The following is a 12,410-nucleotide window of genomic DNA, read 5'->3' on the forward strand; positions in this document are numbered from 1 at the left end:
TCGCTTGGCAGAACCTCTGCCCTAGTTTTATCTATGTCATTAGTACCTACGTGTACCACGACCACTGGATCTTTACCCTCCCACTCCAAGTTTCTCTGCAACCCAGATGAGATATCCCGAACCGAGCATCAGCAGGCAACAAGCAGGGACTCTCGATCCTATCACACAGAACAATGTCTATGCCTCTAACTATATCATCCCCAACTACAACCCAGATTTTGCCTTTGGCTCTTTCCTCTTCTCCACTCTTTTCCTACTTCTGTACGGGTTTCTAGCTTTTCCTAGCACTGATGAATGGTGGCAGACCTGAAATCTGTTAACTTTTATTTCTTTTCCCAAAATATTACCAGAACTGCAGAATATTTCCAAATTTTTTTAAACTTGTATTTCAACTTTCCAACATCTGCAATATTTTGCATTTGTCTCTTTGTAATGTAAGGGTATCAATGGAAATGGAGCAAAGGTAGTTAATGGAGTTGAAATACAAATTTCCCAAATTCTTCTCAAACAGCAGAGACTTAATGACCACCTCTTGTTCCTATATTTCTAATTTGGAGCTACAGGTCAGAACACAATTGTGAAATTATGGACACCTTATTCTGAAGATAATTTTAGCATTAAAACAGTATGATTATTTCTCCATCTCTATTCCCATTTGAGGAGTGTCCAAAGAAATTGCATGTTATTGACTTACCCATTCAGTGCTTTTAACCATTCTACATTTTTTACCCAGCTGAATGATCACATACCTGGCAGCTGTCCACTGCACCTTCAATATTACCAGCACACAGTTCACTGGATTTCACTCTTCCATTCAAATATTCAGGTCGATTGCAAACTTTATTATCTATCACTGGAAAACCTGCTTCTTTTAAAAACCCGGAGCCTCCAGTTCCTAAAAGCAAATGTGATACGCAGAAAAAAAAGTTAATGTCCAGAAATGATCACAACAATTTATGTAATTATGTCATACTTTTTAGCATTTTAAAATATTCTACGATGCATCATTGGAGCATTATGAAATAAAATTGAACACCAAATACACATAATGAGATATTAGAATAGGTGACAAAAGCTCGGTCAAAGAATTGGGCATAAAGCAGAAGAGATAGGTTGTGGTATGCAATGGCTTAGAGATAAACTTCCGTTGCTCAAGATCTATGAAAATTGGATTTCGTTTTCATAAGGACCATTGTTTCTTCCCCTTTCAAATTTCCACATCAGAAAAATGCAGAAATTAATGGGATAGCATCTTGCGCTTATTTCTGCTCCTTTTTCATTGACAGACCATTACATCCACCCACTACAAAGATTGATTCTGATCCTAGCTGACTTTCCAGCAGTTTGAATACAGAAGCACTATGAGCTCTATAGCCAATGGCAGGGACAACTTATAGTTGTGTTGACTGATGATTTTGAAAGGTGTTACTGTGCATAATTTAGATTACATTACAGTGTGGAAACAGGCCCTTCGGCCCAACAAGTCCACACCGACCCGCCGAAGTGTAACCCACCGACCCGCCGAAGCGTAATATTCTTTTTTTAATGTACGCCACAACTATTACACATACAGCCTACAATTTAACTGCTGCAGCAAAATGTGAATCAAAATCTTAGCATTACATTCTCAATGTTAAAATGTGATGAGTATAATGCAATAAGCAACTTCAAAGATGCCAGACAAAGTTAGGGGTCCGAAATATTTGTGTTTTTTAAAATATTTTAGCTAAAGTAGTCAAGTGTCACAGACTAGTTGATTATAAATTGACAAAAATAAAATGTTGTTTCATTTTTCAAGAAAATTGGAGAGAGTATATTTATCAATACCAACTAATTAATCTATAGTTTCTTGTTTTCTGTCTCCCCCCACTCTTGAACAAGAATGTCATCTTAGAGGTTTCCAAACCTCTGGAACCCTCCTGGAATCCAACAAATTCTGAAATATTTCAACCAATGTCTATATTTCTTTTAAAACCCTTGCCACTCATCTGCCTTTCAGTCCCATTAGTTTGTCCAATATTTTGTCCCTTGTGATAGAGACTGATATGAAAACTTCTCTTGTTACTTTGTTCATCTGCTATCTTTGAGTATTTGTTAGTATCCTTCAGCAGGAAGGTTTAAGTTATCTGCCATTTCCCTGCTCTCATTGTTAATCCCACAGTTGCATCTCCGAATGTGTTTTAGGGTTAGGGATTCTTGAACTATTCTCTTTCCGTTTGTTTTTATGGCAGTAAATTGCCAAGAAATATAATCAGTTTTCTCCCTTTATTTGTGTTTTAGTCATCCACTGCTGATTTTAGAGAAAATTCAAAATCTTCTAGCCAACTATTAGGTTTCACCACTTCATACACTTAATTTTTGTTTTAATACTCTCCTTCACTGCCTTTTTTAACCAGATTAAAAATTACACAACACCAGGTTATTGTCCTGGTGCTGTGTGACTTTTAACTTTTTTCCACCCCAGTCCAACACCGGTTCCTCCACATCTTTGTTAACCAGGAGTGGTTCATCTTTCCCATCAAATTCCTTTTTGATCATCATAGTTTTTTGCTGAGTGTAATAGATTATCTGTTTAAGTATCTGCCACTGCTCTTCCACTGACTTCATTCTACCTGCTATAACAATCTTTTATTCATGCCTCTGTAATTGGTCTTATTTAAGTTGAGGACATTAATGTGAGAACCATTTTGCTCTCCCTCGAGCTGAATTTGAAATTCTACCATGTTGTGATAGTTAAGGACCCTTTAGGAGATAACAATGAGATGTCTTGATAAATGTACCTCATTACACATTACCAAATCTAAAGTAAGTCTGTTTCTGGGTAGGTTCTGCAAACTACTACTCTGAGAAACAATCTCTGATGCACTCTACAAGTTGTACTCTGTGTTACCCTTTCCCATTTAATTTGTCCAGCTAATATACAAATTAAAATCGACCATAACAATTGGAGTGCTTTTCTTACATGTCTCCATTGTTTCCTGATTTACACTTTGTATAGATTTTTACATGTTAATACTTGTTGCAGTATCTGCAGCTCAGACAGAAGTCATTGATGTACTGTCTAACAATCAGTTGGGCTTTACTTGGGACAAAATATACGGAAAGCTTGGGTTGCACAAATGTCAGGGTTCACTTCTTGACTTATTTATTTGAGTCCAAAGATATGAAAAGTGTGATGATTGACACCAGCTTGGTTGCAGGAACAATGGCATACTTCGATATTACTCTGCCTTTGGACTCCACCACAGAAATGTTTTTGACTAAGGTTTACTCCCAAGATATCCACAAGACAGTGGAGGAATTTAGCTCTTGCTCGGAGTTTCATTCATGACTGCTGGATCTGTCAATGCAGCAGTGGATGTACATATTACCTGTCTGAGAGCCAGCCTTCCTCTGAGTATTTTGAAAATTTAGCCTAGGATACAAAATATCCAGTTTCCATGTATTCGGCATGAGAATATACAACAGAGAATGTGCTGCAGGAGGGGATCTATACATTTGCCTCCTTTTCACATGGCTGATAGACAACAGTGCTAGCTGAAAATTAGAGGCAAGCTAACCCTTAAGAAGTGGGAAATATACTAACTCTCTTTGTTCTCATTCTAGATGCATCCCATCATCCTGTTTGACACTTAGGCTCATACAAGCTAACCATGTTATCAGCATCCGTGGAACAATAAACAATTGCAAAATCAATGCCTACAGGAAAAGATGGATGAGTCTGGAGACAAATTAGCGGAGAAGAGAGGAGAGGGAAAACCAAATAATTAAGGACGTCTAACTTTACTTTGAGAAACGATTGCTTTAATGTGTACCTTGTGTATCACCCCAGCCTGTAACGTAGCACTCAGCTCCACTTGATACTATGTAGCCTTTTGTTGGTAAACAGATCAAAGAAACTTTGTCAGAAAGAACTGCTGACCTAAAATGAAAAATGTGTTTCAAATAATTTTGTTTTAACTTAATTTGCATAAAATAGTTTTTTTAATGATACATTTTTAATTCAGCTTGCAACCTAAGGATAATTCATCAATAGGCAACGCTATATTGAATAGCTTTATTCAGTTAACATTGTCATGTATGTTTTTAAAGGTACTAGATTAGCTGCAGCGGAGAGGACCTTAAAAAAAATTTCAAATACAGCCCTATTATGCATTATGTTGAGTGCTTTATAAGTATTACGCTAAGGGATGGAGAAAGTCAGTCTTATGAAAGAGAGACTGGACCTGTGAGATGGATGACAATAATTGACTTTTCAAGATGAGCTTTGTTTCAGTCACAAGTTCCAGACAGCTGTGCCAAAATTTCTCCATTTTGTTTGTTATGTAGCTGTTCTGTGAAGAAATTGGTTCAGATTTTGTATCCTTAGCAGAGCTGTAGGAAGGGTTTGTGTGCATAACACCTCTAAGGGGTGCTCTGGTGCTAGCTAATTGAAAAGGTGATGAGCTCTGCTCCCTTGTTGATATCCATCAGAATTATATGCTTCATAACATAATGGCTGTCCAGACACCAGTATCAGTATGCCACTCAACAATAATTGCAGTGGATATTGTGCTTGATTTAAAGCTTTCATACCAAAAGGGAAAGATAATGAAAATAGAATGTTTAACAGGCATTCTGTTACCATCCTGCCACCACTTCCCACTGCAATTTTATCAGCAGCAGGAGAGGCACCAGCTGGCTACTTAAGGGACCAGTGCCAAGTGAAACCTGGTGGTTTAGTGGGAAGGAGGGGAGATGCCCCATTGGGACTTCTGTCTTCATTGTGGTTCCTTTATACACCCCTGATCCCATCCACTTTTGTGGCCCCAGCAAGATTCTGGAATCATCTCAGTTTGGATTACATCACTGAACACTCTTTTTTTGGTGACTGCTGTATCGTCCCAGCTGGTGGTTTTCTGAGATGTGCAAAAAACCTATTCAAACCAATCAAAGGCCCAATGATAATTACTTTGCTACTCAACTAGCTGTCCAAGTGAAGGCATATTTATTCATTTGTGGGATGTTGGCTTCACTGGCTGGCCAGCATTTATTGCCTATCCCGTGTTACCCTTGTGAAAGTAGTGGTGAGCTGCCTTCTTGGACTGCTACAGTCCATCTGTTGTGGGTTGATTCACAATGTTATTAGTCGAGAGTGTGCTGCTGGGAAAGCACAGTGGAAGGGCATGACGAAGGCCATTTGCCCGAAACATAGATACTCCTGCTCCTCGGATGCTGCCTGACCTGCTGTGCTTTCCCAGCAACACACTCTCAACTCTGATCTTCATCATCTGGTGTCCTCACTTCCTCCACAATGTTATTAGGAAGGGAATTCCAGGATTACGACTCAGCAACAGTGGAGCAATGGTAATATATTTCCAAGTCAAGATGGTGAGTGGCTTGCAGGGGAACTTGCAGGTGTTGGTGCTTATTCCCTCCACTGGTGTAAAATTCAAATCTAGATTTCTTGATGTTCCATTTTGCTCATGTTGAGTGGTTGAGAGGGTCAAACAGGGCAAATTAAGATGGCTTCAATTCCATGTACCATACTTTAGAAGCAAGGGTGTTAATCTTACAAGATTGCAAAGACTCTTAATGCATTGAGGGGACATTCTTCAAAACAACTGCATGAACACAAATGCAAGAGCAATTGACTCATTACAAGTAAAGGCAAATATAAAAAAGAATTGAAAATGAATACCTCTGAAGCTTTAATAAAGCAATATCATTACGATTGGGTTCAATAACAATTTTGTCAATATCAATTATCTGCCTTGATAATTCAGATGCAGATTCTCTGTGTATTCCAATGTAAACTTTGTAGTATGAAGGTCTGGGGTTTCTGTAATGGATGCAATGAATAAATTGAAAATCTGTATTTTTCACAATTATCTTTACAAGGATAATATTTATGTATTGTCTTTAACATAACAAATTTCAAATTGCTGCAGTGCATTTTTGAAAAAGATACACTATCATGCCCTATCGATTGTTGAAGGATTGCAGAAATTTGTAACTGAGTAAATGATGTTAAGACACTTCACCAAAAGCTTGGTCAAAGGTAGATTTTAAGGAGCATTTTAAAGGAAGAGAAAACAGTAGTTGGGTGAAGAGGTTTTGGAAGGAAATTCAGGAGTCTAGGCAATACACAACTGTTACTGAAGGTGGTAATGGAGTGAGGTTAGAGTATGGAGGGATGTGGAAAAAGACTGAGAAATTTTAAAACTAAGATGTTGTTAAACAAGGATTCAATGTACGTCAGTAAAAATGAGAGTTAAGATTATAAGCAGCCAATGGATCATTCTCTTACTTTTCTATGCAGTGTTTGGCTGTGAGCACCCAATTGATATCGATAAGAGTTCCTCCACAAAAGTGAGAACCAAAACTGTGATAAACAAGACAATTTAATATGATAATTTTAATTGATTTTAAAACTTGTAATGATAACATTCAGAGGTAACGTGTGATATTAATAAAAATATTGCAATGCGTAAAAAATGCCTTTTCACATTTCCAGTGTTTTTGCCAAATATTAAAAAAATGCTGTGATCTTTCTTCACCTGATCTTCCTGCAAGTTGAACCAATTCATCTGTTCTTTCAACATTTTCATTTTGAATAAATTTATTATTTCTCCTTGTAACATCCTTTTATCCAAAGAAAACAAACTTAGCTTCTCAGGTTTCTCCCTCTAACACAAGTCCCACATGCAGGTTATCATTTCTGTATTTCTTCTCTGACCCCACTCCAAGTTTCTAAGTATTTACATACTTTTCTCTGCCATTTCAATGTTTGTTTATACTTGCTTATGGAATGTAGGGATCACTGACACGGACAGCACATATTGCCATTCCTAAATGTCTTTGAGAAGGTGGACATGAGGTACCTTCCTAAACTGGTGAATATATTCCCAAAGTTGCTAGTTTGATAAGGAGTTTCAGGACTTTGGCCCAACAACATTGAAGAAGTGGTCATTTAGTTCCAAATCAGGATGATATGTTGCGTGAAGGGGAATTTGCACATGGTGGTATTTCATTGAATCTGCTGCTTTTGGCCTTCCAGGCAGTGGAGGTCAGGTGTTCAGGAGGTATTGTTGAAGGAGTTTTTTCCAGTTTTTGTATCTTTTAGAAAATACACACTATTGCCACACTGTCAGTTGTAGAAGGTTTGTATGATGGGGTGCCAGTCAAGTGGCTCTTTGACCCCGAATGATGTCAAGCATTTTGAGTATTGTTGAAGCAGCACTCATTTGGGCAAGTAAGGAGCACTCCATCTCATTCCTAACCTGTGCCTTACAAAAGGCTTTGAAGATTCAGGGAGATATTCACAGCAAATGCCCAGACCTATTCTTGTAGCCACAGTATTTACATGCTTACCCTGCTTTTAAGTTTGTAGCATATAAAACTAGTTGGCAGTGTGACTTCATTTATAAGAAAGTTACGCTCTCTGAGGCAAATCACTTACTGGGTGCGAAGACTAACTTGCCAAGGCCAGGAATGTGGTTTGGATACGCAGCCACCAATAATTCTTCCAAAACATTTCTTGGGCTCAACACTAGATATTCCACACTCATTAGTTTGTTGTCCTAGCATCATAAAAAAGATCAATTAGTTGCAATCCCTTGCAATCCCTGCCACCATTTTCAGGGTCCGAGTGCTAACTCAATCGACTTGATCTCATATAATTTTGGAAGTCAAATAAAACCATATGACATTGGAACAGAATTAGGTCCCACTCTTCTTACTCTTTATTATTTTTTGATCATCTTTTGTTGGTTTTTAAAACTTTCTTAGTCTTCTTGTTGACCACTAATGTTTGTCAAGTTGTACATTGTTTTCTTTCAATTTGATGCTATTAACTTTCCTGGCTAAGCGTGGTTGGCTTAAACCCTTGTTAGAATCCTTCTTTCTCACTTGGATATATCTTCATTCGACCATAAGAGGTAAGACCATAAGAAATGGGAACAGAAGTAGGCCCTCTAGCCTGCTCCAGCATTCAACAGGTTCATGGCAGATCCATCATTCCTCATGTCCTCTTCCCTGAGTTTCCCCCATAATCCTTGATTCCCCTAACAAGACCTGTAGTAAGGCATGAATTATTTTCTTAAAAGTCTACCATTGTTCCTCAACTGTTTTTGCTGCTAACAAACTCCTTTCCCAGTCCATTCCATCTAGTTCTGCCCTCTTTGGTTTGCCATTACCCTCATTTAAGTTGGAATAGTTGTTTCCAATCCCAAGTTTGTACTCTCAAGTTTGAATATTAAATTCTACCATGGTCACCTTTAATACTTTTCTTGAATCAAGAGACAGATGATGTAAGATGCATACACTGGTTATTGTGGCAAAAAGTTTCTTATTCCCTAGTGAGATGCAACATTTAACTGTTCCATGTTTGTACAGCTTGGGACCTCTGGGAAGGTTCCACAGTTTTGAACAGCTGGTAATGGGGGAATTATATTCTCTGGCCAATTAATGGCCAATTAACTCCTTTGAGAAGGTAAGGGCCTGTCTGATAGCAAATGCAATTTTTAAACTCTTTACTGCATAGATGAACTGTGTCCTGCATGGCAGTATACAGCTGTCAAGTTCACCACAGGACCCAAATAAATCTCTGCTGTTGCCTTGGAAGTTAACCTATGGGGCCAACAATTGCTGGTAGGAGTGCTGGTCCTTACCTTGGTCATGAAAGACTGCTGTGTGCCTTGTTCCACACACATCTTCTACCATTTCTGAACTGCAATACACCCCAACATGATTAGTTATCCTGGCGACCTGCAATCTAAAGCTCCCCCAACTATGATTCAACCTCAACAACCCTCAATAGCTCCCAAACCTGTAGTTTTTCCTGACATCATTAGCCTCCTATGACCTGTGATTTCCATCCAATCTATGGTTTCTCTGTGACTGTGGGATTTCTCCCTCAAAACTGACATTTCCTCATCGTATATATTCCCCTCACCCCTATCCTGTTCATAATCCATTCATGACCTTGCAAATTCCCCACAGCCTTCAATTTTCCATCTGATCCACAATTTTCCTACATTCTATGATTATTTTGTTCCCTGGACCCTACCAACTCTGTAGACACTCTCCCCATGGTCCTGGCATCTTCCCTTTGACCCGATCATCTATTTTCTACACATCTCCTTGCTCTCCAACCATCATGACAAATCATGGCCCAGTCAGCTCATTTCTCATGACTATTTTGCCTCTTGCTCAATGATTTCCTTTGTCCCTCCTTTCCTGGAATCTTGTCACAGTTCTCACCCTGCCACTGTCTGGGAAATGGAAGAAAAAAAACTCCAACTGTGGTTCTGGTGTTAAATGTCACGGAGCGTCCATAAACCATTATCCCTGCCCCCCTGTTTGCTCTGTTTGCCCACCACTGCCAGAAGATTATACGATCATAAATGAGGCAAGAATGGGCCTTTGAGCTTCTTGCGCCTGCTGTGTCATTCATTAAGGTCATAGCTGATCTAATTGTAATTAATTGCATTTCCTGCCAGCCCCTATAACTCTTTCCTTCCTTGTAGATCAAACATCTGTCTAATTTGGCCTTACTTCCTACCTTCATTCCAGTATTTCTCAGGCCAATGTGAATAAAGAGTGAAACCATTTACCTTGCAATCAGGAAGGGCAATGGCCTGAAGTAGATTTATAAATAGATTTAAATATGTTGAGCAAATAAATAGTTATAGGCTATTAATCTGTAACAGAAAGTACATCAAAATAATTAAGTATTTAATGTTTCAATAATTGATTTTGTACCTTACTATTCCCTTATTTTGAGATGTTAATACTAGCATACATCTTAAGTGATATGTACACAGAGTTAATACAGAAATCAAACTTACCACATATGGGAATATCATCGCAGTAATCAAACTGTTTCTTAGGATCTGTTGTAAAACACCAAGGGCCATTGAGATCTCCATCTGGATTTCTGCAGTACTACAATTTAACAAGAATATATTGCACCAGTGACAACATACTGTATTTATTCAGCCAGTAACAACATCCCAGGTGCTTCACAGGAGCAGAATCTGTCTAGATTTGGCCACATAACCAATGAAATAGACATTAAAATGTGCCTTAAATGATATGGGAAAGGTGAAGTGGTTAGAGAGAGTTTGACAAAGATTAGGGCCCGTGCACTCTGTTGAGGATAACAAACTTCATATTGTTTGTCAGGTTATTGATTGTTGGCAGTGCATTGTAATATTGGGTGGAATTTTCCAGAAATTGACTAAGTTTCAATTTTGGTGTGTTTCATAGAGGGTTTCTCCCATTCTATCTTCCTAAACTTGCCTGATTACCTACATGCCACACTCTTTTAATGCCCTGCTCATTGTATTCTTCACTTGCCTGAGGTGGAAGTAATCTGCACTGCCAGAATGTCCTGGTAATCCTGGTACCATTGTCATACTTAAAATATAATTGTACACCAGATCGAGTGCTCTCAGTCCAGCATTGCACCACATGGTTTCTGTCTTTTTGCACAATGGTGTCATATAAAATACAATTGATACCTGACTTTGTGGACCTGAATGTCCTGGTGGATGGGGTGATGCAACAGAGAGGTCGCCCTCTTCCCTGAGGACCAGCAGAGGAGATCATGACACCAGCACTCGTTAGCCTGTTTTGAGATTGCCTGGTCAGTGCTGTTTTAGTGGTCCAGAGAAATGCTCAGCAATTCTGCAACAAGGTCAATTACCTTCTCCATAGTGAATCTAATGAGGTCAGCCTGATGGACCTTACAGAATATGACTTGCCTGATTGGAACTGTTAATCTGGTCCAATCAAAGAGCCTTGGCTGACGGATGAAAAGAGTGTCAGACATTCTGACACTCTAAGAGCTGGCTCTGAGACAGCTGAACCAGTGTCAAAGACTTTCCACATGTAAATAAAGGGTGATTTGGTGACGGAATACTGGCCTCTGTGGAATTATTTCATTCTCCACTCAATTAGGATAAATGCCACCATATTTTCTCTTGTTATTGTCATACTCTATCTCTGATACTGCACACAACTCTGACTAAAGTGCATGGGCTATCACTCTCACTGTTGCATCCAACATCTTCCCTCATTTGCTCCATACACCCAGCTCTCCAGACTAAACATTGGATGGCTTCTGTGCTGCCTACTGTCAATTGAAACACCTCACCACCATTTTTCCCCTACCTGTACCAGTCCTGAATAGCTGTGTGAAACACTTTCATCTCATTCAATCCCTCATTTTGTCTCATTCCAATAGCAAGTATCAACAATAGGACAGGGAGAGCCAGTAGAGCTGACATGACTGACATTCATCTACTCATGCCTGACAAAAAACGGATCTTTGCTTTGACAGGGTGAGGACCAAAACCATTTATGTTGTTATGCTGAAACCTCCATGTCCCAGCAACAAACCAAGAAGCATTGCCCATTGCTATGCTGTTCTTGCATAATCGCCATTGTGAGTGCACTCTTAACATTCCTGATCTTCGATTCCTTGTTCATGGTGCATTCACTCTCTTGTCTCCTGCAAGTATAAGTGGCATCTGCATGGTCTTGATGGCCAAGAAGTTGGCGTCACATACACCTTTCTCCACTTCTGAGGAAGGTTTCATGTTCCTGGCATCTCTTAATGATGAATGTTCAAAGTACAATGCTCCATTTGTAGTATTTTAAATGCTTTGTTTGTCCAAATATATCTTTCTCCTTGGGATTTTTCATAGCTTTAGTGGACTGTAATTTTTCAAGACTGGCATCTGGCCTTGTTTGGATGCCCAGCCAATTCAGCTGTCCAATTAGACTTCACAGTTCCTTTGTTTCAGATTTTGAAGTCACTGTGTCTTTTTGTGAAGTTCTAATTTAGAGTCCTAGAGTCATGGAGATGTACAGCACAGAAACAGTCCAACTCATCCATGCCGACCAGATAGCCCAACCTAATCTAGTCCCACCTGCCAGCACCTGACTCATATCCTTTCAAACCCTTCCTATTCATATACCCATACAGATGCCTTTTAAATGTTGCATTTGTACTAGCCTCCACCACTTCCTCTGGCAGCTCATTCCACACAAGTACCACCCTCTGTGTGAAAACGTTGCCCCTTAGGTCTCTTTTATATCTTTTTCCTCTCACCCTAAACCTATGCTGCCTAGTTCTGGACTCCCACACCCTAGAGAAGAGACTTTGTCTATTTATCCTATCTATACCCCTCATGATTTTATAAACCTCGAGCAGGTCACCCCTCAGCCTCCAATGCTCCAGGGAAAACAGCCTTAGCTTATTCAACCTCTTCCTATAGCACATATCCCCCAACCCTGGCAACATCCTCGTAAATCTTTTCTGAATCCTTTCAAGTTTCACAATGTCTTTCTGATAGGAAGGAGACCAGAAATACATGAATATTCCAAAAGTGGCCTAATGAATATCCTGTACATCCGCAACA

At 39.2% G+C, this 12,410-nt stretch overlaps 1 protein-coding gene across 1 annotated transcript in view; it reads right to left on the minus strand.

Annotated features, from left to right (window-relative positions):
• Window positions 1–12,410, minus strand: part of LOC122552971 (plasminogen) — an 82,791-nt gene that overhangs the window by 7,182 nt on the left and 63,199 nt on the right. The window contains exons 13-18 of the mRNA XM_043696295.2: window positions 9,831–9,927; window positions 7,442–7,562; window positions 6,290–6,364; window positions 5,681–5,821; window positions 3,816–3,922; window positions 750–895 (exon numbers count right to left, since the gene is read on the minus strand). Of these exons, the coding sequence (XP_043552230.1) occupies window positions 750–895; window positions 3,816–3,922; window positions 5,681–5,821; window positions 6,290–6,364; window positions 7,442–7,562; window positions 9,831–9,927 (687 nt within the window). The remainder of the gene's footprint in view (window positions 1–749; window positions 896–3,815; window positions 3,923–5,680; window positions 5,822–6,289; window positions 6,365–7,441; window positions 7,563–9,830; window positions 9,928–12,410) is intronic.

This window comes from Chiloscyllium plagiosum, unplaced genomic scaffold (assembly GCF_037043375.1).
Source record: "Chiloscyllium plagiosum isolate Xiang-an unplaced genomic scaffold, Cpla_swu_hap1 HiC_scaffold_10, whole genome shotgun sequence".
In the NCBI taxonomy this organism is placed as follows: Eukaryota; Metazoa; Chordata; class Chondrichthyes; order Orectolobiformes; family Hemiscylliidae; genus Chiloscyllium; species Chiloscyllium plagiosum.